Source organism: Dermochelys coriacea, chromosome 24, assembly GCF_009764565.3.
Source record: "Dermochelys coriacea isolate rDerCor1 chromosome 24, rDerCor1.pri.v4, whole genome shotgun sequence".
Lineage (NCBI taxonomy): Eukaryota > Metazoa > Chordata > Testudines > Dermochelyidae > Dermochelys > Dermochelys coriacea.
In genome coordinates this window covers 13,714,393-13,738,280 of record NC_050091.1, presented here as the reverse complement: position 1 = coordinate 13,738,280, position 23,888 = coordinate 13,714,393, and the positions used below count along the sequence as shown (strand labels likewise).

The following is a 23,888-nucleotide window of genomic DNA, read 5'->3' as shown; positions in this document are numbered from 1 at the left end:
TGGCTGTTTCTCGAACCTCTGCACGTTCTGATTGGTCGTCTTCGCTCCATCCGCCAATGGATAGCGCTGATTGGATTCCTTCTCCTGATTGGACCATCGCACGGCCTAGTTGCGACTGGCTGAACGCCCCACATGCCACGTTTCTATTGGCCGAGCCTGAAGTCGCTCCTCCGAATGGGTCAATCGGCGGCCCTCCCCTCAGCCTATTGGCCGCAGTTTTCTGGCCCCGCCCGAGCTCCGGATCCCGCGCGTTGATTGGCTCAGATCCCAAAAGGGGGCGTGGCAGTCGAGGAGGGGGCAATGGCGGCGTTGCGAGCGCTGGTTGGGGTGAAGCGGGTCATAGACTATGCCGTGAAGGTGGGCGGGGCTCGGACGCCTGGGTCCCTGTCCCGCGGGGGGGTGAGGGGACGCTCGGACGCCTGGGTCCCTCCCTCGGCCCCTGGGGGGGGGGGCGGCGCTCGGACGCCTGGGTCCCTCCCTCGGCCCCTGTCGGGGGCGGGCGGCGCTCGGACGCCTGGGTCCCTCCCTCGGCCCCTGTCGGGGGGGGGCGGCGCTCGGACGCCTGGGTCCCTCCCTCGGCCCCTGTCGGGGGGGGGCGGCGCTCGGACGCCTGGGTCCCTCCCTCGGCCCCTGTCGGGGGGGGGGCGGCGCTCGGACGCCTGGGTCCCTCCCTCGGCCCCTGTCGGGGGGGGGGCGGCGCTCGGACGCCTGGGTCCCTCCCTCGGCCCCTGTCGGGGGGGGGGGCGGCGCTCGGACGCCTGGGTCCCTCCCTCGGCCCCTGTCGGGGGGGGGGCGGCGCTCGGACGCCTGGGTCCCTCCCTCGGCCCCTGTCGGGGGGGGGCGGCGCTCGGACGCCTGGGTCCCTCCCTCGGCCCCTGTCGGGGGGGGGGCGGCGCTCGGACGCCTGGGTCCCTCCCTCGGCCCCTGTCGGGGGGGGGGAGGGCGCTCGGACGCCTGGGTCCCTCCCTCGGCCCCTGTCGGGGGGGGGAGGGCGCTCGGACGCCTGGGTCCCTCCCTCGGCCCCTGTCGGGGGGGGGAGGGCGCTCGGACGCCTGGGTCCGCGCGGTGACGCTGTGCCCCCCAGGTGCGGGTGCGGCCGGGTGGCGGGGTGGTGACGGACGGGGTGAAACACTCCATGAACCCCTTCTGCGAGATCGCGCTGGAGGAGGCCGTGCGGCTGCGGGAGCGGCGCCTGCTGCAGGAGATCGTGGTGGTCAGCTGCGGCCCACAGCAGTGCCAGGTACCCCCCCCGCCTCCCCCAGTGCCAGGTACCCCCCCAGTGCTTCCTGCTCCCCAGTGCCAGGTACCCCTCATAGTGCTTCCTCCCTCCGTCCCCCCAGTGCCAGGTACCCCCTGCCCCCCCCGTGCTTCCTCATCCCCTCCATCCTCCCCGGTGCCAGGTACCCCCCTTTTCTGCCCCACCTGCCAAGTACCGGCTCCCCCCCATCTCCGCCTCAGCCCCATTTGCACAAGGACAAGCGTTGACCAGCCATAGGGGGCAGAGAGGCCAAGGGCTGGGCAGGCCCTGGGGAGACAGCCCCTGTTCTGGGGTCGGGGGTTACATTTTGGGGACCATGTGTTGGGTGGGTTGGGATCCAGGAGCTGCCCGGCCTGCCCCTGAATTCTAACTCCGCCCCCCGCAGGAGACCATCCGGACCGCGCTGGCCATGGGGGCTGACCGGGGGCTGCACGTGGAGATCCCAGCCCCTGAGTATGAGACCCTCGGCCCCTTTCAGGTGGCCAAGATCCTGGCGGCGCTGGCCAAGAAGGAGGGGGTCAGCCTGGTGCTACTGGGCAAGCAGGTGAGTTCCCCTCCCCCACTCAGCCCCATGGGTCCATCTACCCCAGTATCCCGCCCGCTTGGTTGAAACAATAGTAAAGAATAAAATTGTCAGACACGTAGAAGAATGTAAATTGTTGTGCAAAAGTCAACATGGTTTCTGTATAGGGAGATCAGGTCTTACTAATCTATTAGAGTTCTTTGGGGGGGGTCAACAAACATGTGGACAAGGGGGATCCAGTGGACCTAGTGTACTTAGATTTCCAGAAAGCCTTTGACAAGGTCCCTCACCAAAGGCTCTTACATAAATTAAAGTGTCATGGACTCAAGATAAAAAATCCATTGCAATCGACATAGTACACTGACTAGGGGGTGAGAGACTGTGCCACACGCTCTCAAAGAAACTGAGGAACCACCTGATCAGCATCCTGTACAGCAGACAGGAGAAGATCAAGAAGGAGCTCTCAAAACTGGAGACTCTCATACAAAACCAACCTTCCACACAAACTTCCACATGGCCGGACTTTACAAAAACAAGACAAGCCATTTACAACGCACACTTCACTTCTCTACAGAGGAAAAAGGACAGTAAACGATCTAAACTACATGCCACAGGGAGCTACAACAGTGGTACCCTCAACTCACCTAACAATATTGTTAATCTCTCCAACCACATACTTGGCCCGGCAGAAGAGTCTGTCCTATCTCAGGGACTCGCTTTCTGCCCCACCAACCCCATGAACATGATACAGTTCTGCGGTGATCTGGAAGCCTACTTTCATCGTCTCCGACTTAAGGAATATTGTCAACAGTGCACTGACCCACAGGAACCCTCCTACCAATACTACAAGAAGAAGAATTCTGCATGGACTCCTCCTGACGGTTGAAATGACAGACTGGACTTCTACATAGAGTGCTTCCACAGACGTGCACAGGGTGAAATTGTGAACAAACAGCATCACTTGCCCCATAACCTCAGCCATACAGCACGCAACGCCATCCACAGCCTCAGAAACAACTCTGACGTAATCAAAGGAGCTGACAAAGGAGGTGCTGTCGTCATCATGAACAGGTCGGATTATGAACAGGAGGCTGCCAGGCAACTCTCCCACATCACGTTCTACAGGCCACTATCCTCTGACCCCACTCAGGGTTACCAAAAGAAACTACAGCATCTGCTCAAGAAACTCCCTGCTAAAGCACAGAAACAAATCTACATGGACACACCCCTAGAGCCCTAACTAGGGGTGTTCTATATGCTACCCAAGATCCATAAACCTGGAAACCTTGGACGCCCCATCGTGTCAGGCATTGGCACCCTGACAGCAAGATTGTCTGGCTATGTAGACTCCCTCCTCCGACCCTATGCTAGGATAGCACTCCTAGCTATCTTCGAGTCATCCCCGACTTCCTGAGGAAACTACAATCCCTTGGCTGCAAATAGTCCTGTGGCGCCCTATAGACTAAAAGACGTATTGGAGCATAAGCTTTCATGGGTGAGTACCCACTTCGTCAGGTGCATGTCATTGCATTGGTAATCTTCCTGAAAACACCATCTTGGCCCCCACGGATGTAGAAGCTCTTTATACCAATATTCCACATGATGATGGACTACAAGCTGTCAAGAACAGTATCCCTGATGAGGCCACAGCACACCTGGTGGCTGAGCTTTGTGACTTTGTCCTCACCCACAACCATTTCAGATTTGGGGACAACTTGTACCTTCAAGTCAGCGGCACTGCTATGGGTACCCGCATGGCCCCACAGTATGCCAACATTTTTATGGCTGACCTAGAACAACGCTTCCTCAGCTCTTGTCCCCAGCACCCCTCCTCTACTTGCATTACATTGATGACATCTTCATCATATGGACCCATGGGAAGGAGGCCCTTGAAGATTTCCACCTGGATTTCAACAATTTCCATCCCACTATCAACCTCAGCCTGGACCAGTCCATACAAGAGATCCACTTCCTGGACACAACACTACAAATAAGTGATGGTCACATAAACACCACCCTATACTGGAAAACTCCTTCCCACTAAACTTACCTACATGCCTCCAGCTTCCATCCAGGACACATCACACGATCCATTGTCTACAGCCAAGCCCTAAGATACAACCGAATTGTCTCCAATCCCTCAGACAGAGACCAACACCTACGAGATCTTTATCAAGCGTTCTTAAAACTACAACACCCACCTGGGGAAGTGAGGAAACAGATTGACAGAGCGAGATGGGTATCCAGAAATCGCCTACTACAGGACAGGCCCAACAAGGAAAATAACAGAACACCACTGGCCATCGTGTAGAGCCCCCAGCTAAAACCTCTCCAGCACATTATCAACGATCTACAACCTATCCTGGAAAACGATCCCTCACCCTCCCAGACCTTGGGAGACGGGCCAGTCCTCGCTTACAGACAGCCCCCCAACCTGAAGCAAATACTCACCAGCAACTACACACCACACAACACCACAGAAACACTAACCCAGGAACCAATCCCTGTAGCAAACCTCGTTGCCTACTCTGTCCCCATATCTACTCTGGCAACACCATCATAGGGCCTAATCACATCAGCCACACCATCAGAGGCTCATTCAGCTGCATGTCTACTAATGTGATATATGCCATCATGTGCCAGCAATGCCCCTCTGCCATGTACATTGGCCAAACCGGACAGTCCCTACGTAAAAGAATAAATGGACACAAATCAGACATCAGGAATGGTAACATACAAAAGCCAGTGGGAGAACACTTCAATCTTCCTGGACATTCGATAACAGATTTGAAAGTAGCTATACTTTAAACAAAAGAACTTCAGAAACAGACTTCAAAGAGAAACAGCAGAACTAAAATTCATTTGCAAACTTAACACCATTAATTTGGGCTTGAATAGGGGCTGGAAGTGGCTGGCTCATTACAAAAGCAGCTTTGCCTCTCCTAGAATTGACACCTCCTCATCTATTATTGGGAGTGGACTACATCCACCGTGATTGAATTGGCCCTGTCAGCACTGGTTCTCCACTTGTGAGGTAACTCCCTTCCCTTCATGTGTCAGTATATTTATGTCTGCATCTGTAACTTTCACTCCATGCATCTGAAGAAGTGGGGGTTTTACCCATGAAAGCTTATGCTCAAATAAATCTGTTAGTCTTTAAGGTGCCACCGGACTTCTTGTTGTTTTTGTGGATACAGACTAACACGGCTACCCCCTGATACATGGGATAAGAGGGGAAGATCCTTTCATGGATAGAGAACTGGTTAAAAGAGAGGGAACAAAGGGTAGGTATAAACAGTAAATTTTCAGAATGGAGAGGGGTAACTAGTGGTGTTCCCCAAGGGTCAGTCCTAGGACCAACCCTATTCAACTTACTCATAAATGATCTGGAGAAAGGAGTAAACAGTGAGGTGGCAAAGTTTGCAGATGATACTAAACTGCTCAAGATAGTTAAGACCAAAGCAGACTCTGAAGAACTTCAAAAAGATCTCACCGAACTAAGTGATTGGGCAACAAAATGGCAAATGAAATTTAATGTGGATAAATATAAAGTAATGCACATTGGGGAAAAATAACCCCAACTGTACATACGATGTGATGGGGGCTAATTTAGCTACAACTAATCAGGAGAAAGATCTTGTAGTCATCATGGCTAGTTCTCTGAAGACATCCATGCAGTGTGCAGGGGTCGTCAAAAAAGCAAACAGGATGTTAGGAATCATTAAAAAGGGATAGAGAATAAGACAGAGAATATCTTATTGCCCTTCTGTAAATCCATGGTACGCCCACATCTTGAGTACTGCGTACAGATGTGGCCCCCTCATCTCAAAAAAGATATACTGGCATTAGAAAAGGTTCAGAGAAGGGCAACTAAAATGATTAGGGGTTTGGAACAGGTCCCATGTGAGGAGAGATTAAAGAGGCGAGGACTTTTCAGCTTGGAAAAGAGGAGACTAAGGGGGGATATGATAGAGGTCTATAAAATCATGAGTGGTGTGGAGAAAGTGAATAAGGAAAAGTTATTTACTTGTTCCCAGAATATAAGAACTAGGGGCCACCAAATGAAATTAATGGGCAACGGGTTTAAAACAAATAAAAGGAAGTTTTTCTTCACTCAGCGCACGGTCAGCCTGTGGAACTCCTTGCCTGAGGAGGTTGTGAAGGTTAGGACTATAACAGGGTTTAAAAGAGAACTGGATAAAGTCATGGAGGCTAAGTCCATTCATGGCTATTAGGCAGGATGGGTAAGGAATGGTGTCCCTAGCCTCTGTTTGTCAGAGGGTGGAGATGGATGGCAGGAGAGAGATCACTGATCGTTGCCTGTTAGGTTCACTCCCTCTGGGGCACCTGGCATTGGCCACTGTCGGTAGAGAGGACACTGGGCTGGATGGACCTTTGGTCTGACCCAGTCTGGCCATTCTTATGTTATGTTCTCCCCGCTCAGCCTCATGGGCCCATCTACCCCAGTATCCTGCCTCCTCCCTGTTCAGTCCCATGGGCCCATCTACCCTGGTATCTCGCCTGCTGTGCCATCCCGGCTTGTGACACTGCTCCCTACGGTGATGGGAAGGGGCCCAAGGGGCCTGTTCAGGGTGTGACTCTTTTTCTTCTTCCCAGGCCATCGACGACGACTGCAACCAGACAGGGCAGATGACGGCTGCGCTGCTGGACTGGCCCCAGGTGCCTGCCCCCATGGGGGAAGGGGGGGCAGTGTCCTGGCAGCAGGGGGCACTGGAAGCTGTGGGGGAGGGGGGAGGGTCCCGGCAGTGTAGAATTGTAAGGGCTGGGGGCGAAGGATCCTGGTCCTGTGGGGGGGATCCTGGGTGAGGGGCGCTAACACCCACCTCCTCCCCGTGCCCTGCAGGGGACCTTCGCCTCCGCCCTGACGCTGGAGGGGGAGCAGCTGACGGTGGAGCGGGAAGTGGACGGGGGGCTGGAGAGCATCCGGCTCAGGCTGCCAGCCGTGGTGACAGCTGACCTGCGCCTCAACGAGCCCCGTTACGCCACCCTGCCCAACATCATGGTGAGGGGAGGCCGCTTCTGGGGCGGGACGTGGGGCTGGTTATACGGGGACCCCTCCCCTGGCTCAGACGCAGCCACCTCTGGGGCGGGGGGCTGGTTATACGGGGAGCCTTCCCCTGGCACAGAGATGTAGCCACTTCTGGGGCGCAACAGCCGGGTAACTGTGACAGGATCCCCGGGGTGCAACCTGGAAATAGGTTACGGCTGAGCCCCTTTCACTCTCTGGCCTGGGCTGTCTCTCTCAACTCTTCGCTAGTGACAAGCCCCAAACCCCTCCGGGCCCTGGCGCCCCCCACCCAGCTAGGTCGCGGGAATGCTCCCAGAGCCACTCACTCGGGGCAAGGTCCCGCCCGGCACCCCACAGCTGTACCCTCCCGCCCTGGGCGGCTGCCTAGTTACCCAGTCAGCCCCTCCCGCGATGCGGCGAGGACATGCACCAGCCTTTGCAAACCGAGCTGAGGTTTCCCGAGCGCCCCGTTAGAGGGAAAGCTCAGAGGCGATGAACCCCCGAGAGCTGGATCGTACGGGGCTGTAAGCGGTCGCCGGCAAAGAGCAAAGAAACAAGAAGCTAAAGGCCCAATGTCCATCTGACACCGTCTCCCCCTGGGCAGGTTGAGATCTGCCACTTTCTCACCCCGCTGCACGTTCCCAGCCGTAACGCGCCGGTTTCCCTCCGAGACCAGGGCCGGGCTCCTTGGTTGAAGTTTTCTCTTCCCCGCGCCCTGGGTGCTGCCAGCGTCGGCGGGGGAGGAGACAGGCCGAGGCACGGTGCCACCGTCCGCTGTTGTGTCCCCTCAGACCGTGTGCCCGGCAGATGCGGGCCCAGACGCAGCCTGAACGGTCCCCCGCTGGGGTCGTGTCCACCTAAGCCATGGGTTGGATCCGTCCCCCTTGAGCTAAATCCTTTGACAGCAGCTCCCCGGCTGAGCAGTGGTCGGTGAGCGGCCCCTTGGGTGGGGGTCCCGTGTGTGTCAGTAGCGTATTTCATGCAGCAAAATCCCATAACCCCCAGGGGTTGGGGGAGGGTGTTTGGACAGGACAGCGGGTTTCAGCAGATCGGACGATACCCTACCCGGCCTGCTCCCTGTGGAACATCCCAGCCACGCTTGAGTGGTGAATATGGGGGTCAGCAGGGGCCGTCTGGAGGTGCAGCGTGTCACCGGAACAGCCACACGACACCAGACCACGATATCGGCGTTAGCTGTGCGGGAAATGTCAGGAACTGGATCCTGTCGGGACTCCTGGGTTCTATCCCCGGCTCTGGGAGGGGAGTGGGGAGCAGCTGGGAGCCAGGACTCCTGGGTCCTATCCCCAGCTCTGGGAGGGGAGTGGGCTCTAGTGGCTAGAGCAGGGGGGCTGGAAGCCAGGAGTCCTGGGTTCCACGCCTGGCTGTCTCCTCAGAAAGCCAAGAAGAAGAAGATCGAGGTGCTGAAGGCATCGGACCTGGGGGTCGATCTCTCCTCCCGGCTGGCCATGCAGCATGTGGAAGAGCCGCCCCAGCGCCAGGCCGGCGTCAAGGTGGAGACCGTGGATGACCTCGTGGGCAAGCTGAAGGAGGGGGGCCTGATCTGAGCCCCCGGCTGGTGAGTGCACGGGTGGGGGCACTCTCCCCTTGCAGATGCTGACAGTACTGGGAGAGAACCCAGGAGTCCTGGCTCTCAGCCCCCCCACCTCCCCGCTCTAACCACAAGAGCCCACTCCACTCCTAGAGCCAGGGGTAGAACCCAGGAGTCCTGGCTCCTCCCTCCCCCTCCCCCCGACCCTGGAGTTGTCCCCCCAACTCTGGCACTGATTTCTCTGTGGCTTGTTTCTCTTCCAGCCCCTCCTGGAGCCGCTGGACCCGGCTCTCCTGCTGCTGTGACGGGCGGTGCCCTGGGGGTCCCCGGGACCTGGCACTGCCCCCCGTGCTTGTAACCATGCTGCCTTCCGGCCCCGCCGGCTGTCCCCCGAGCCGCTGCTTCGTCAGCCCCGTGCTTGGGAACCATAAACCCCGTTGGGTCTTTGGAGAGTCGCTGTCCGTCTGTCCTGCATCCGTCCCCGCTTCCACCCCAGCCGTGCCTGGGGAGGGGCCCTGGCTTTGGGGCCCCCCAGGCCCAGAGGGGGGACTGAGGGTGGGTTTTGTGGAATAAAGGTGGGGTGTACAGGGAGTGGGGGTGGGGTTTATCATAGGATGGGCATGGCTTGGGAAGACAAGGTGGGGCTGCATGGGGTAGAGGTGCAGATTATGGGGGTAGGCGTGGGGCTTATTGGAGGATTGGGGTTGGGATGCCTGGGGGTGGGGCTTATTGGAGGAATGATGTCCAGGAGCTGGCGCAGGCCCCCCAGGGAGACACGGACGGACAGGGGCCCCTCACCAGAGCTGGGAACAATCCCTGGGGGGCTCGGCCAGGTGCCTCCTCCCCTTGCTCGCAACCCCGGATCTGGGGCTATTGGAGGAAAAGCAAAGGAGGGATGTCTTGCTGTTCCCCTGTGGAACTCCCTGGCACTGTGAATGTTCATCCTCCCGCGTGGCTCCATGTGCTGGGCGTAGCAGAGCCCTTGGAGGGCCGGGGCGATGAGCCCCTGGTGGTGGCAGCCCGGTTCCCACCTCTTCCTCTGCCACAGCTGGCCCAGCTCAGGGCCCATCCTGCACCCTGGCTCTGGGGCCCTGCCTGCGGCAGCTCAGCCCCGGGGGGGCACTTTATTAATGGGTCCATCAAATCCGTGCTGAAGAGGGGACGATCCCCCCAAATCCAGTGTGAAAAGGGGGGTTGCAGAGTGTCCTGGCAAGCAAGGGCTGGCATGGGGGGGTTCCCAGGGGGCCATGGGTGGAGCCCTGTAGGGCAAAGGAGGGGGGAAGAGGTTTTGGCTAAACTCAGTGCTAGGGCAGGGGGTGAACGGCTGCCATGGCCCCATGAACGGGGCCACCTGCTGGGGGGGCCTGAGTCCATCTGCTTCCAAGCCAAAGAGGCTGATGATCCCCCTCCCCCCCATACACACACACAATTTTCCCTACCCTGCATTTAACTGCTGCGGGGGCTCGGCTCAGCTTGGCTGACGCACAGATGCAGCCACCTCTGGGCTGGAGCAGCCACATATAACGCTGCAGGGGGGCAGTTTGCTCAGCACTGAGATGCCACCGATTCCGGGGAGGGGGGGCAGCTGGGGAGCAGGGCAAAGAGCTGATGCTGCTTGTTGCTAATTACAGCAGCTGCCGCCTCCACCAATGGGGGCTGGTGCCCCCACAGAGGAAGACCCCCCCCCCACACCAGGACCCATTGCTAGAAAGGTCGCCCCCCTTGCAGCCTCCTTCCTCCCTCCCCGCCTGTGCGCCACACCCTGTCCCCTGCCTATTTGTGCTCCCCTCCCTGCCTGCCCCTCCCACCCACCCCCCGCCCCACTCACGCCCCTGCCTTTGCTCCGCACCCTGCCCCCCCGCCCCTCCTTCCGTCCCTGCCTGTGCCCTGCACCCTGCCCCTCCAACCGCCCCGCCCCTGCCTTCGCTCGGCACCCTGCTCCCCACCCCCACTCCGGGACCTATTGCTAGAAAGGTCTCGACCCCCCCCCGCCCCGCAACCTCCTTCCGCCTTCCCCGCCTGTGCTCGGCACCCTGCCCCTCCTATCCCCCCATGCCCCGCACCCTGCGTCCCCGCTCCCTGCCCCTCCTATCCCCCCATGCCCCGCTCCCTGCGCCCCCGCTCCCTGCCCCTCCTATCCCCCCATGCCCCGCACCCTGCGCCCCCTCTCCCTGCCCCTCCTATCCCCCCATGCCCCGCACCCTGCGTCCCCGCTCCCTGCCCCTCCTATCCCCCCATGCCCCGCTCCCTGCGCCCCCGCTCCCTGCCCCTCCTATCCCCCTCTCCCTGCTCCTCCTATCCCCCCATGCCCCGCACCCTGCGCCCCCGCTCCCTGCCCCTCCTATCCCCCCATGCCCCGCTCCCTGCGCCCCCGCTCCCTGCCCCTCCTATCCCCCCATGCCCCGCACCCTGCGCCCCCTCTCCCTGCCCCTCCTATCCCCCCATCCCCCTCTCCCTGCGCCCCCTCTCCCTGCCCCTCCTATCCCCCATCCCCCTCTCCCTGCCCCTCCTATCCCCCCATGCCCCGCTCCCTGCGCCCCCGCTCCCTGCCCCTCCTATCCCCCCATGCCCCGCACCCTGCGCCCCCTCTCCCTGCCCCTCCTATCCCCCCATCCCCCTCTCCCTGCCCCTCCTGCCCCGCTGGCTTAACCGGTTTCCCGCCTGCAGCGCCGGGAGAACTGAGCCTTTGTCCGCCCCCCCTCCCCCCCCGAAGGTGTTTGTGTCCCGGCCCCACTGCCCCTCCCCCCGCCCGGCCAGGTTCCCCCCCCCCGCCCCTGTCATGGCCGGCAGGTGCCCGAACACCTGGGCCGGCGCCGCCCGGCTCCTGCTGCTGCTGCTGCTGGGTGAGTGCGGGGGGGGGGCCGGCTGAGCGGGATCCTGCGGGGGGAGGGGTTAAGGGGGGCCTGGCCCCTCCCCCCGGACCTACCGGGGGGGTTACGGTCCCGGAAACGTCAACACGGGAGAGCATCGCTAAGGGAAGATTCACCGGAGCCTCCAGGGCTCCCTGGGACCTGCCCCGCGCCCCGTACTGACCCCCCCCAGCTAGGGGCGCGGGATTCGGTGCCCACGGAATTGGGCTGGCGGAGGAAATGGTTCGGGAGAGAACCCAGGAGTCCTGGCTCCCTGCCTCCCCCCTGCCCCGAGCCCCCCTCCCAGAGAACCCAGGAGTCCCGGCTCCCAGCCCGCCCCCCCCATAACCACTAACACCATTCCCCTCCCCCAGCAGCAGGCCCCGTTTGACCCCCAGGGACCTGATGAATCAGAGCCAAGGCTCGCTGCGAGCACCCCCCATCGCTGCCCCCCAGCCCCGACTCGGCCTGACGCAGCCTGTGGCCCCAGGCCCTGCCCATGGCCAGGCTGCAATCGACTGGGGCAGCTTCCAGGGGATGGGGGGGGGGGCTCATCCAGCACAGAGCTGCAGCTGCTTCTGGGGTGGGGCATCTGGGGAACAGCCACACATAACGCCGCACGGGGACGGCTCGCTAGCCTTGAGGCTGGGAACGAAGAAGGATCCTGTGTTAAATCCAGCCACAGGAGGGATCAGGCAGCAGGAAATCACCCTCCTTGGCTATTACCAAATCACCAGGGCCAATGCACTGGGGACTCGTGGCTATGAAGGAGCCGGGCTGCGGGTCGGGAGTGAGGGGCACCGGCAGCGCTTGCGGGGAGCCCAGGGCTGGGCTAGGAGGGGGCTGTGGGTCGGGAGTGAGGGGCACCGGCAGAGCTGGGGGGAGCCCAGGGCTGGCCTGGGCTGGGCTAGGAGGGGGCTGCGGGTTGGGAGTGAGGGGCACCGGCAGCACTGGGGGGGAGCCCAGGGCTGGGCTAGGAGGTGCTGTGGGTCGGGAGTGAGGGGCACCGGCAGAGCTGGGGGGTGGGGAGCCCAGGGCTGGGCTAGCCGGGGGCTGTGGGTCCGGAGTGAGGGGCACCGGCAGAGCTGGGGGGAGCCCAGATCTGGGCTAGCCGGGGGCTGTGGGTCCGGAGTGAGGGGCACCAGCAGCGCTGGGGGGGAGCCCAGGGCTGAGCTAGGAGGGGGCTGCGGGTCCGGAGTGAGGGGCACCAGCAGAGCTGGGGGGAGCCCAGGGCTGGGCTGGGCTAGGAGGGGGCTGCGGGTTGGGAGTGAGGGGCACCGGCAGCACTGGGGGGGAGCCCAGGGCTGGGCTAGCTGGGGGCTGGGGGTCGGGAGTGAGGGGCACCGGCAGAGCTGTGGGGAGCCCAGGGCTGGGCTAGGAGGGGCTGTGGGTCGGGAGTGAGGGGCACCGGCAGCGCTGGGGGGGGGGGAGCCCAGGGCTGGGCTAGTCGGGGGCTGCGGGTCGGGAGTGAGGGGCACCAGCAGCGCTGGGGGGAGCCCAGGGCTGGGCTAGGAGGGGGCTGTGGGTCGGGAGTGAGGGGCACCGGCAGAGCTGGGGGGTGGGGAGCCCAGGGCTGGGCTAGCCGGGGGCTGTGGGTCCGGAGTGAGGGGCACCGGCAGAGCTGTGGGGAACCCAGGGCTGGGCTAGGAGGGGGCTGTGGGTCGGGAGTGAGGGGCACCGGCAGCGCTGGGGGGAGCCCAGGGCTGGGCTAGGAGGGGCTGTGGGTCGGGAGTGAGGGGCACCGGCAGAGCTGGGGGGTGGGGAGCCCAGGGCTGGGCTAGTCGGGGGCTGCGGGTCGGGAGTGAGGGGCACCAGCAGCGCTGGGGGGAGCCCAGGGCTGGGCTAGGAGGGGGCTGTGGGTCGGGAATGAGGGGCACCGGCAGCGCTGGGGGGAGCCCAGTGCTGGGCTAGGAGGCGGTGCGGGTCGGGAGTGAGGGGCACCGGCAGCGCTGACTTTCTGCCAGTTTTCTCTCTGCATTGATCTATTTTGGGACGAGGCAGCTGCTCCCATCAAGGCTCCTTCTCCCCTTGTCCCCGGGCAGCTGGGTCCCTGACTCATCCAGAGGCGGGTGGGGAGGAGATCTGAGGGTGGGGGGGCTCTGCAGGGAGCTGAGGGGGCAACGGGGAGGAGGGGGCCAGGCTGGAGGCTGCAGAATCCAGGCCAAGAACCAGCTGCCAAGGTCATCGCGGTGGAAAATGGCCCAGATAGAGCTGTGCCGGTGCCCCTCACTCCCGGCCCGCAGCCCCCGGCTAGCCCAGCCCTGCCCCCCCACCTCTGCCGGTGCCCCTCGCTCCCGGCCCGCAGCCCCCGGCTAGCCCAGCCCTGCCTCCCCAGCTCTGCCGGTGCCCCTCGCTCCCGGCCCGCAGCCCCCGGCTAGCCCAGCCCTGCCCTGCCCCACACAGTGTTCTGCTCATACCTGTCAGGTCTAGCTCTGGGTGGGGAGTGGTGTCTAGTGGTCAGAGCATGGGGCTGGGAGCCAGGACTCCTGGGTTCCATCCCCAGCTCCAGGAGGGAGTGGGGTCCAGTTGTTATAGCTGGGGGGAGCTGGGAGCCCGGATTCCTGGGTTCTATTCCTCCATTGCCACTGGCTGCCCACAGCTGGCACGGGGGGTGGGCAATGTGTGGGGATCTGAGCGGCTACTTAGCCAGTCTGGGGGGCTACAGTGGGTGGGGGGTGACTGACAGAGGAGAGGATTCAGTCTCCATGTTGAGGGTGGGGGGAGCTGGACCAGCCCATTGGACAGGGGGAGGGCAAAGACTCCCTGGGACCCCTGGGCAGGGGTGGGAGGGTGGAACCGAGCCTGGAACTAACCAGCATCCTTCTGTCTCCCCCCAGGCGCTGCGCTCCCCTTCCCCCTCCAGCTGCCCCCCGGGCCCCTGGTGGTGCTGCTGGGGGGGAACCTCTCGATCCCACTCTCCTACCCCCCTACTCAGCCACCCCCCAGAATCGTGTGGCAGAGGAACCTGATGGCGCTGGCGGACGGACACCTGGGTCCCAACGGCTCGGTGGCCGTGGCCCAGGTGTACCAGGGCCGGCTCAGTGTGGACCCCCAAGGGGGGACGCTTACCATCACCCCCATGGCCCTCCAGGATGCCGGCACCTACACGGTCGAGGTCTTCCCACTGGGGGGCCAGGTGTGGCGGGGAGACGTCCAGGTGGAGGTGTACGGTAAGTGGGGGTGGCCCGGACACCTGGGTTCTATGCTGAGCCCTGGGAGGGGAGTGGGTTTTAGTGTTTGGTGGGGGGGAGCTTGGAGCCAGGACACCTGGATTCTGTCCCCACTCTGGTAGGGGAGTGAGGTCTAGTGGATGGAGAAGAGGGGGGAGGGGCTGGGAGTCAGGACACCTGGGTTCTCTCCCCATGCCTGTTTCCTTCCCGCAGAGCTGGTAGGGAAGGTCTCTGTGACGCCCCCTTCCCTGGAGGTGACCGAAGGCGCCAGGTTGGCGGTTCTCACCTGCACCCCCATGCGGGGCACCATCACCTGGACCAAGGATGGGCGAAGCCCGGACCAGAACCCCCGGTACCGGGTCTCGGCTGGGACCCTGCAGATCAGCTGGCCTGACCGGAACGACAGCGGCACCTACAACTGCACCGTGTCCAACCCCTTCAGCAACGGCACCGGCACCGCCCAGATCCGGGTCTATTGTGAGTGCAGGCCGGACGTCGGGGTAGATGGGCCTGAGCCGGGCCAGAAAGGTGGGGGGCAGGAGGGCTGGGCCCCTCTGGGGCAGGGATCCCAGGCTGCCTGGGCCAAGGGGGCAGCAGGGGAGATCAGACTCACTCCCCCTGGTTCTGACTCGGTTCTGGTTCCCTTCCCAGACGGGCCGGAGCCCCCCACGATCAGCATCTCGTCGGACCGTGACCCGGAGCCCCGGCGTTACGTCCGGGTGAACAGCACGGTGGGGCTGTCCTGCTGGGCCCCGTCGGACCCCCCCGCCCAGATCTACTGGAGCCTGGCCGATGCCAGCGACCCTCTGGTCCCGGCCCAGCCGGACCTGACGCTGCCCCGGGTCCAGCTCAGCCAGGCCGGGCCCTATTCCTGCCTCGCCAGCAACCCGCAAACCCAGCGCCGGCTCCGCGCCACCGTGACCCTCACTGTCATCCGTGAGTGCCCCTGGACCCTTCCCCTCCAGGGGGCGCCAGCTCCCATCTGTCCCCAGGGCTGGGGCAGGCTGGCTCGGGGGGCAGGGAATGGGGCACGGGGCCTTTCCCCTCCAGGGGGGCGCCAGGTTCCCAGCCAGCCCCAGGGCAAGGGATTGGCTGGCTTGGGCGCAGGGGAGGGGCTATGGGGCTGATCTGTTTCTCTCTCTCTCTCTCTCCCCACTCTCAGAGATCCCCCCCGGTTCCCCCGTCTGCTCCCTGGACTCCATGGTCAATGGCACGGCCCTTCGCTTCCGCTGCTCCTGGCCGGGGGGCTCCCCGGCTCCCAGCCTCAGTCTGCAGGGGCTGCCAGGGGGTGGGGAGCAGGGCGTCGGCCCCGCCCTCGAGCGAACCCTGACCTCTCTCCTGCCCGCCCTCAATGGTACCCGGGTCACCTGCCTGGCGAGACACCTCGCCGCCGAGGGGACCTGCAGCATGACTCCTGGTGAGACCCCAGCCCCAATGCCGGGGTGCAGTACTGGCTTTGGCCACCGGGGGCAGCACCGGGCTTGGGCCCGATGGGTAGAGAGCACTGACCCTGACCCTAATTCTAGGGAGGGGGAGGGGCAGGGGGTCCCTGCCACATGGGCGGGATGTGGGCCATGTTGACAGCGCTGGTGTCCATGGATGGGGGGGATGGGAGGAGTGAATGTCCAGTGGGTGGGGCATGAAGCAAGTGGGTGGGGCTAGCATCCAGTGGGTGTGGCCTGGAGTGTGAGGGTGGAGCTGAAGTCTAGCTGGTGGGGACAGGGCCAGGATTCCATGGGCGGGGCTAGCATCCAGGGGGAGGGGTCAGATGCTATGGTTGGGGCTAGCATCCAGGGGGAGGGGCCAGGATTCTGTGGGTGGGGCTAGTATCCAGGGGGAGGGGCCAGGATTATGTGGGTGGGGCTAGTATCCGGGGGAGGGGCCAGGATTCTGTGGGTGGGGTTAGCATCCAGGGGGTGGGGCCAGGATGCTATCGGAGGAGATAGCTCCAAGGGGGAAGGACCTGGAATGATGGGGCGGGGTTAACACCTGGCAACTCCACCCAAATCAACCCCGCAACCCTCTCTTTCCCCCCTCCCCCCAGAAGCCCCCTCTGGGGTCTCTCTCTCATTCCAGGCCTCCCTGGACCCTGGGGGCACCGTCCTGCTGGATCTGCAGTGCCAGGGCACCTACCGGCCCGTGGAAATCGCCTGGGCCCGGCACGGGGAGCCGCTGGGTCCGGGCGGGCGGTACCGGGTCAGCGCCGATGGGGCCCGACTCACCATCAGCAACTTCACAGCCCCGCAGGACTTGGGGGGCTACTCAGTGCGGTGCCAAAACCCGCTGGGTTCACAGGAGAGTAACCTCACGCTGATGGGTGAGAACCCAGGAGTCCTGGCTCCCAACTCCCCTCCACCACTGCTGTAACCACTAGACCCCACTCCCTTCCCCTACCTGCGGATGGAACCCAGGAGTCCTGTCCCCACAGATCAGGGGCACAGGCCCCTCCCTCTAACTCTCCCTCCTCTGTGCAGGTCCCTCCATCTCCGGCTGGAGCCTGGCGCGTGGTTCAGAGCCCAGCTCGGCCCGGCTGAGCTGGGTGGTGCCGGAGGGCTCCGTGGTCACTGGGTTTTGGATCCAGGTCCTGGGGCCCCCTGAGGGCCGGGCGGCCAGGGAGTGGCAGACGCTGCAGACGCTAGGGGGCGCCACTCGCTCCAGCACTGTGATGGGGCTCCAGCCCCACACCCCCTATTCCTTCCAGCTGCTGCCCTTGCTGGGAGCTCAGGCTGGGGAGCCCAGCCACACGCAGACGCTCCCATCAGGTGAGAACAGGGGCGCTGGGAGCCAGGACTCCTGGGTTCTCTCCCTGGCTTTGGGAGGGGAGCGGGATCTAGTGGTTAGAGCAAGGGGGGCTGAGAGCCAGGACTCCTGGATTCTCTCCCCAGCTCTGGGAGAGGAATGGGGTTTAATGGTTAGAGCAGGGGAAGCTGGGAGCCAGGACTCTGGGAGAGGAGTGGGGTCTAGTGGTTAGAGCAGGGGGGGCTGGGAGCCAGGACTCCTGGGTTCTCTCCCCAGCTCTGAGAGGGGAGTTGGGGTCTAGTAGTTAGAGCAGGGGTGGCTGGGAGGGGAGTTGGGGTCTAGTGGTTAGAGCAGGGGGGGCTGGGAGCCGGGACTCTGGGAGGGGAGTGGGGTCTAGTGGTTAGAGTGGGGGGACTGGGAGCCGAGACTCTGGGAGGGGAGTGGGGTTTAGTGGTTAGAGCAGGGGGGCTGGGAGCCGGGACTCTAGGAGGGGAGTGGGGTTTAGTGGTTAGAGCGGGGGGGGGCTGGAAGCCCGGACTCCTGGGTTCTCTCCCTGCAGCCTCTACCCTGGGTCCTGGCGCCATCGCAGGCATCGTGTTGGGCTCGATCCTGGGCATGATCCTGCTCCTTGCCCTCCTCGTGCTCCTGACCTGGTTCCTCCGGGCGCGATGGGGTGAGTCCAAAGCCGGGGTCCCCCCGCCCCCAAAGCATCCCAGGAAGGAGGTCTGGGGGTAGGATACACCGCTCTCGGCCAATCAGACACAAGGGTAGAATTGCTACCCTGGTCCCAGCCAATGGGAGGGAGGGCTGGTTTTATCCAATCAAATGCACAGATTGGAATCACTGCTATGCCCGCAACCAATCAGAAGACAAGTGGGGGTGGGGTTGTTAAAATATGTGCTGACCAATCAGATGCAGGATGGTCATTGAGCTGTTTCTAGCCAGTCAGATGCAAGGGGTGAGATTTTCCCCAGGCTTTGGCCAATCACATGGCAAAGGGGAGTCACCGTTGGTCAATCAGTTGCAAGGGGGCGGAGTCAATTAGATGTTGTCCAATCGCAGCCAAAAGGCGGAATTAGTCTCCTGTTCTCAGCCAATCAGATGCCAGGTTGGGCTTAGTGGCCTTCTACTGCCTAATCAGGAAGAAGGGGCCATTGTCATTGGCTAGTGAGCACCAAAGGGTCTTGCTGCCATTGACCAATCCAAACGCACTGGCTCTGGCATTATCCAATTGGAATCTGAGGGGAGACACAGGGCTTCGGGCACCAGCCAGTCGGAATTCACTGTTTCAGTTGGGGTGGAGGAGAGGGGGCTGGTACCGGCCAATCAAAATTCAGGGAGATGGGAAGGGGGGGGGTGCCCTGGCACCAGCCAATGAAAAGAAAGCGAATCTGTCAGTGGTCTTACCACCAGCCAATGAGAATTGAGTGTTCCTGGCACCAGCCAATTGGGCTCCTTTTCTCCATCCTAGGAAAGCAGGAGAAGATGCCCCTGACCCCCCCCGGGACCCACCAGCATTACCTTCCCCGTCAGGTGAGAGAGAGGGGGTGGGGCCAGCTGGGGGGCGGGGCCTAGAGCTGGGTTCAGCTGATGATGACTTGCCTGTGCCTCAGTTTCCCCATCCTGAAGCGGGACGCTGACGGTGGGTTGCTCTGTTCCAGTTCCCGAACGGGAGAGAGTCTGACCCCATTGAGCCCCCGGCACCCCCCTCTGGGGCATCTTTGCGCTGCTCCTGGGGGGATGGCGACCTGTCCTCCATCAGCTACGAGGACCATCTGCGCATCCACGGCCCCCCCACCTCCTGGGTAAGTGCCCCCCCCCGCAGCATGGAAAACCTACTGAGTCTCCACTCCACCCCCATTCAACCCTCGCCCATCCCCCCAGCACAGCACCCCCTGCTGAGCCACCATCCTGCCCCCTGAAGCACAGCGCCCCCTGCTGAACCCTCGCCCATCTACCCAGCACCCTGTTGCCCCCCCCTGCTGTGCCCCCTAGCACTGCCCAGGGGCATTGGGCAGCCCTGACTGCCAGGGGAGAGCCCCCACCCTACCCCCTGGCTGTACGTCTCTCATTCGCCTTCCTCTTCCCAGCCCAGGTGTCCTGGAGACAGCAGGGGCCCCGGGCTCCCATCTCTGGTCAGTGGGCAGGGCCCCAGGACTGCGCGCAGTGCCACGCGGGTGTGACTGGCACAGGAGATCCAGCATGGGAGCCAGGCGTCCGGGAGGCACCTATACAATGGACTGAGCCTGCATAGGACGAGGCTCCGTGGGCACTGTCTGGGACCCCTGGAGTGTCCCCTGGCCCTGTGCTGGCCCCCCAACCTCCCCAGAATAGACTATGGGACTAGGAGGGGTCCACAGGCCTCGGCTGGGAGAAAGGGACTGGCCTGGAGGGGGCGAGACTTCCTGTCTTTCTTGGTGTGCTTGGGAAGAGGGTGGGACTTCCTGTTTTTGCTCTGATTAGATCTCTGGAGAGAGAATTACATCTGTCTGTGCCTGCATCCTCCATCCCCATCCATACCCCTCTGTCCACCCATCCCTCCATCCGCATCCTTCCATCCATCCATCCATCTCCATCCATACCCCTCTGTCCACCCATCCCTCCATCCGCATCCTTCCATCCATCCATCTCCATCCCCATCCATACCCCTCTGTCCACTCATCCTTCCATCCACATCTTTCCTTCCATCCATCCATCTCCATCCCCATCCATACCCCTCTGTCCACCCATCCCTCCATCCGCATCTTTCCTTCCCTCCATCCATCTCCATCCACATCCCTGCCCACCCGTCCCTCCATCCACATCCTTCCTTCCAACCATCCATCTCCATCCTCATCCCCCATCCCCATCCATACTCCTCTGTCCGCCCGTCCCTCCATCCGCATCCTTCCTTCCATCCATCCATACCGCTCTGTTCACTCATCCCTCCATTCGCATCCACCCATCCCTCCATCCTCATCCTTCCTTCCATCCCTCCATCCATCTCCATTTTTCCATCCGCATCCTTCCTTCCATCCCTCCATCCATCTCTATCCACCCATCCCTCCATCCGCATCCTTCCTTCCATCCATCCATCTCCATCCCCATCCCCATCCATACCCCTCTGTCCACTCATCCCTCCATCTGTATCCTTCCTTCCATCCGTCCTTCCCTCCATCCATCCATCTCCATCCCCATCCATACCCCTCTGTCCATTCATCCCTCCATCCACATTCTTCCTTCTATCCATCCATCCATCCTTCCATCGCCGTTGATCCGTCCCCCCCCACCTGTGACACCATTGAAGATGCCTGGTTTGGCGGGCTGGGGGCGGGGTGGTGACAGGCAGGACGGGAGATTGACAGCGGGTGTTTCGGCAGAAGGCGCCGCTCTTGCAGGTGTTGATCTATTTTGTGCGTAACAGCCATTTATATTTTTAACATGTTTTTGGAACTTTTCTTGCCCATCAAGCCCCTCCCTCCGGTGGGTGTGGTGGAGGCTGGTGGCTGTTGACTCCCTAGACCAGCCTGAATCCACAGGGAAAGACCTGCCACTGGGGCACATTTTCTTTTAAATACGATTAACCTGTGGAACTCCCTCCCACATGATATGAAGGACAGGAGTTTGCCCCCTCCTCGGGGCGGGAATGAGCCCTTCTGTGTGTGTGTTCCTACCTGCAGCCCACACTGACCTCCCCCATCTCAGCCCCTCCCCACAGGGTCCCCTAAACTCCAGCTCGCTGCACCCCCCTCCTGCACAGACAATCCATCCCTGACTGACTCTGGCTTTGAATCATGACCCCAGCGCTGGGCTATGTGGGCCTCCAGCCCCAGGCATATGGGGGGGAAGCCCCCAGAGTGGTTGATCGATGGGGCGGAAAGGAGGGTAACAAACCAAGGCAGGATGGAGGGGCTAATTCATTTAACCCCTTGGCTTCAGAGAGAAAGGAGGGGGGACTGATGTCAGAGCAACACAGTTAGGAGAGATGAAGGGGAAATAGGAGAGACCCTAAAGTTGGAGCAGGGGGCTGTGGCTTGGGATTGAGGGGTACCAGCAAAGGGGTGGGGGGGCAGGGCTGGGATATGGGATCTCTGCACATAGAAACAGGTGCAAACAACCACTAATAGGACCCCAGAGTCCTGGCTCCACCCCCCCCACCACCTCCCCCCACCACACTAGACCCCACTCCCCTCCCAGAGCCAGGGATGGAACCCAGGAGTCCTGGGGGTGGGGGAGCTGGGCAAAGCGGGGTCTGTGTCCATGCTGTGGGGGGTTCCCGTTGTTAGGCCCCGCTGAGTGGCAGTTTCCTGCCAGCTTCTTGTCCCCTGCCCCCGTCCCCGTACTGCCCCCTCCCGCCCCACACATGCTGGCCTCGCCCCCTCCCCCAGCCCCGAGCCAACAGTTTCCAGCGTCCTGCAGGGCTCTGCCGGTGCCCCTCACTCCTGACCCGCAGCCCCGCTAGCCCAGCCCTCCGTTCCCCCCGCCCCCCAACTCTGCCGATGCCCCTCACTCCCGACCCACAGCCCCCCGCTCCCCCAGTGCTGGGCTCCCCCCACCTCCCAGCTCTGCCGGTGCCCCTCATTCCTGACCCATGGCCCTTGATTAAGATGGCGGCTCCCTTTCCAGTGGCGGGAAAAGCAAATTCTCTGGCCTGCCAGGCCCGATCCTGCCCCCTGGGCTCTGCGGGTCAAGGGGAAATAGCCAGATACAGAAATACAGGGTGGGGGCGGTGTGTGTCGGGTCAGCTTGTGCACCCACCGGGCCCATGGCATCCTCCATCCCCCACCTCCCTGGGTGACCCCTCAAGTTCAGGGACCCACTCCCTGTGCTGGGGGGTCTCTGTGCCCCCCAGTGCCCGTCCCCATGCCATGGGCTCCCCCCCATTTTATTCTCCTTTCCCCTCCTTTCTCGCTCCCCTCCTGCTTTCCCAGCCCCCTTTGAGTGCCCCTGGGGGCACTCACACAGCCCCTCCCCCGCCTCACCCACAGCTCCCCAGGGCGGAGTGGGTTTTGGGTGTGATTCCCCCACCCTGGGGAGTGTGAATGTGACACCCAGCCCCCCAATGGACATACCCACGTCCACCCTCCAGCCATCTTCCCTCTGCCCCCAGCCAGCCCCTCCCCCACTATCATCCATCCATCCACCCCTCCCACACACAACCATCTATCTCCATCCACACCCCTCCATCCAGCCTCCCCACATAGGAACGTAAGATCGGCTGCACTGGGTCCGACCAAGGGGCCATCCAGCCAGTGCCCGGTGCCCCAGCGGGAGTGACCCAAACAGGGAATCATCCAGTGATCCATCCCCTGGCGCCCATTCCCAGCTGCTGGTAAACTGAGGCTCGGGGCCCCATCCCCCCCCACACCAAACGCCAGGCGTGAGTTGCTGCTTTTATTGCATTTTATTGGAAAAAGGATTCTCGGGATTTATATTTTATGGGGTTTTTTTTTTCACATCGTTCCCCCTCCCCACGGAGTTTTGACAAATGAAATGAAAGGGTGTTTGGATCAAAGGAAAATCGAGCGAGAGCCCCCAGAGAGTCCCTTGCGAGGGGAGCATGGTGGGGGGAGAGAAATGAACCGCCCCCCCCACGGCCCCAGACCCCGGTGGCAATGGAAGACAAAGTGGCTTTTTAGTGGCTTCTTGCAATAAAGTCTCCCCCCACCTTTTTTACAATAGATTTTTTTGTCGTTTTTTCCCATTTGTGTTGCAAACGTTGAGATACAGAATCGAGCCCCCTGTGAGCCTCTGGGCTGGGCCTGGCCTCCTTGGGGCGGCCTGCCCCTAGTCCTTCCCTGCTGCATTCCTCCTTCCGGTCCTTTCTCCGTTCCCTCTTTCCCTGGGCTACCCCTCCACTCCCTCCTCCGCTCCATTCTTCCTCCCGGTCCCTTCTCTGTTCCCTCTCTCCTGGGCTATCCCTCCACTCCCTCCTCTGCTCCATTCCTCCTCCCGGTCCCTTCTCTGTTCCCTCTCTCCTGGGCTACCCCTCCACTCCCTCCTCTGCTCCATTCTTCCTCCCGGTCTCTTCTCTGTTCCCTCTCTCCTGGGCTATCCCTCCACTCCCTCCTCTGCTCCATTCCTCCTCCCGGTCCCTTCTCTGTTCCCTCTCTCCTGGGCTACCTCTCCACTCCCTCCTCTGCTCCATTCTTCCTCCCGGTCTCTTCTCTGTTCCCTCTCTCCCTGGGCTACCCCTCCACTCCCTCCTCTGCTCCATTCTTCCTCCCGCTCTCTTCTCTGTTCCCTCTCTCCTGGGCTACCCCTCCACTCCCTCCTGCTCCATTCCTCCTTCTGGTCCCTTCTCCATTCCCTCTCTCCTGGGCTACCCCTCCACTCCCTGCTCTGCTCCATTCCTCCTCCCGGTCCCTTCTCTGTTCCCTCTCTCCCACCACTCCCTTACGTATTCCATTTCTCCTTCCTCCATTTTTCTTTGCACTCCCTGCTTGCATTCCCTTCATCCTGCTGCTTGCCTTTCTCTCTTCCATTCCTCTTTTTCCTCCTTCTCCACTCCCCTCCCAGTGCAAGGTGCACCCCAGCCACTCCAGCCGCCCTCCCACCCTTAACCTGCCCCCCCAGGCCTGAGATCCCAGCAACACTCCTAGATGGAGAGAACAAGGACTCCCCCATCTAGGTCACCTGAAGAAGCCATTCAGCCCTTCAAAGCTCTTACGCCCCCCCACATCAGCTACCCCCCCCCCCTTGCCAAAACCAGCCCACTTCCCTGGCTCTGGGAGAAACCAAGTCAGGAGCCAGCCACCGCTTTGCACGAGCTCCGAGCGCACAAACCAAAAA

General features: G+C 62.0%; 2 protein-coding genes across 3 annotated transcripts; both read left to right on the top strand.

The window, feature by feature from the left end:
• The first annotated feature begins 227 nt into the window (after positions 1–227).
• ETFB (electron transfer flavoprotein subunit beta) lies at positions 228–8,811 on the top strand. The gene is made up of 7 exons (XM_038382609.2): positions 228–357; positions 1,085–1,240; positions 1,644–1,802; positions 6,399–6,461; positions 6,646–6,804; positions 8,205–8,386; positions 8,623–8,811. Exons 1-6 carry the CDS (start codon positions 301–303, stop codon positions 8,373–8,375), a joined length of 765 nt encoding a protein of 254 aa, XP_038238537.1. The 5' UTR covers positions 228–300; the 3' UTR covers positions 8,376–8,386; positions 8,623–8,811.
• Positions 8,812–11,017: 2,206 nt separating this feature from the next.
• Positions 11,018–23,128, top strand: LOC119847638 (V-set and immunoglobulin domain-containing protein 10-like). Of its 2 annotated transcripts, none has more exons than XM_038382574.2 (11): positions 11,018–11,202; positions 14,046–14,378; positions 14,592–14,855; positions 15,030–15,314; positions 15,541–15,795; positions 16,423–16,695; positions 16,853–17,140; positions 17,707–17,790; positions 18,589–18,650; positions 18,779–18,922; positions 19,208–23,128. In XM_038382574.2, exons 1-11 carry the CDS (start codon positions 11,139–11,141, stop codon positions 19,298–19,300), a joined length of 2,145 nt encoding a protein of 714 aa, XP_038238502.1. In that variant the 5' UTR covers positions 11,018–11,138; the 3' UTR covers positions 19,301–23,128. The 2 variants fall into 2 exon arrangements, with proteins under 2 accessions (XP_038238502.1, XP_038238501.1); XM_038382573.2 differs by having other exon boundaries at positions 11,019–11,202; positions 17,677–17,790.
• Positions 23,129–23,888: the final 760 nt, after the last annotated feature.

Excerpts from the sequence above, each read along its gene's own strand:
- ETFB (XM_038382609.2), top strand. The coding sequence starts at position 301 with ATGGCGGCGTTGCGAGCGCTGGTTGGGGTGAAGCGGGTCATAGACTAT. Across the intron at positions 6,462-6,645 it reads CGCTGCTGGACTGGCCCCAG|GGGACCTTCGCCTCCGCCCT; the intron begins GTGCCTGCCCCC and ends CGTGCCCTGCAG. Across the intron at positions 6,805-8,204 it reads CCACCCTGCCCAACATCATG|AAAGCCAAGAAGAAGAAGAT; the intron begins GTGAGGGGAGGC and ends CTGTCTCCTCAG.
- LOC119847638 (XM_038382573.2), top strand. The coding sequence starts at position 11,139 with ATGGCCGGCAGGTGCCCGAACACCTGGGCCGGCGCCGCCCGGCTCCTG. Across the intron at positions 14,856-15,029 it reads CGCCCAGATCCGGGTCTATT|ACGGGCCGGAGCCCCCCACG; the intron begins GTGAGTGCAGGC and ends TTCCCTTCCCAG. Across the intron at positions 17,791-18,588 it reads GTTCCTCCGGGCGCGATGGG|GAAAGCAGGAGAAGATGCCC; the intron begins GTGAGTCCAAAG and ends TCTCCATCCTAG.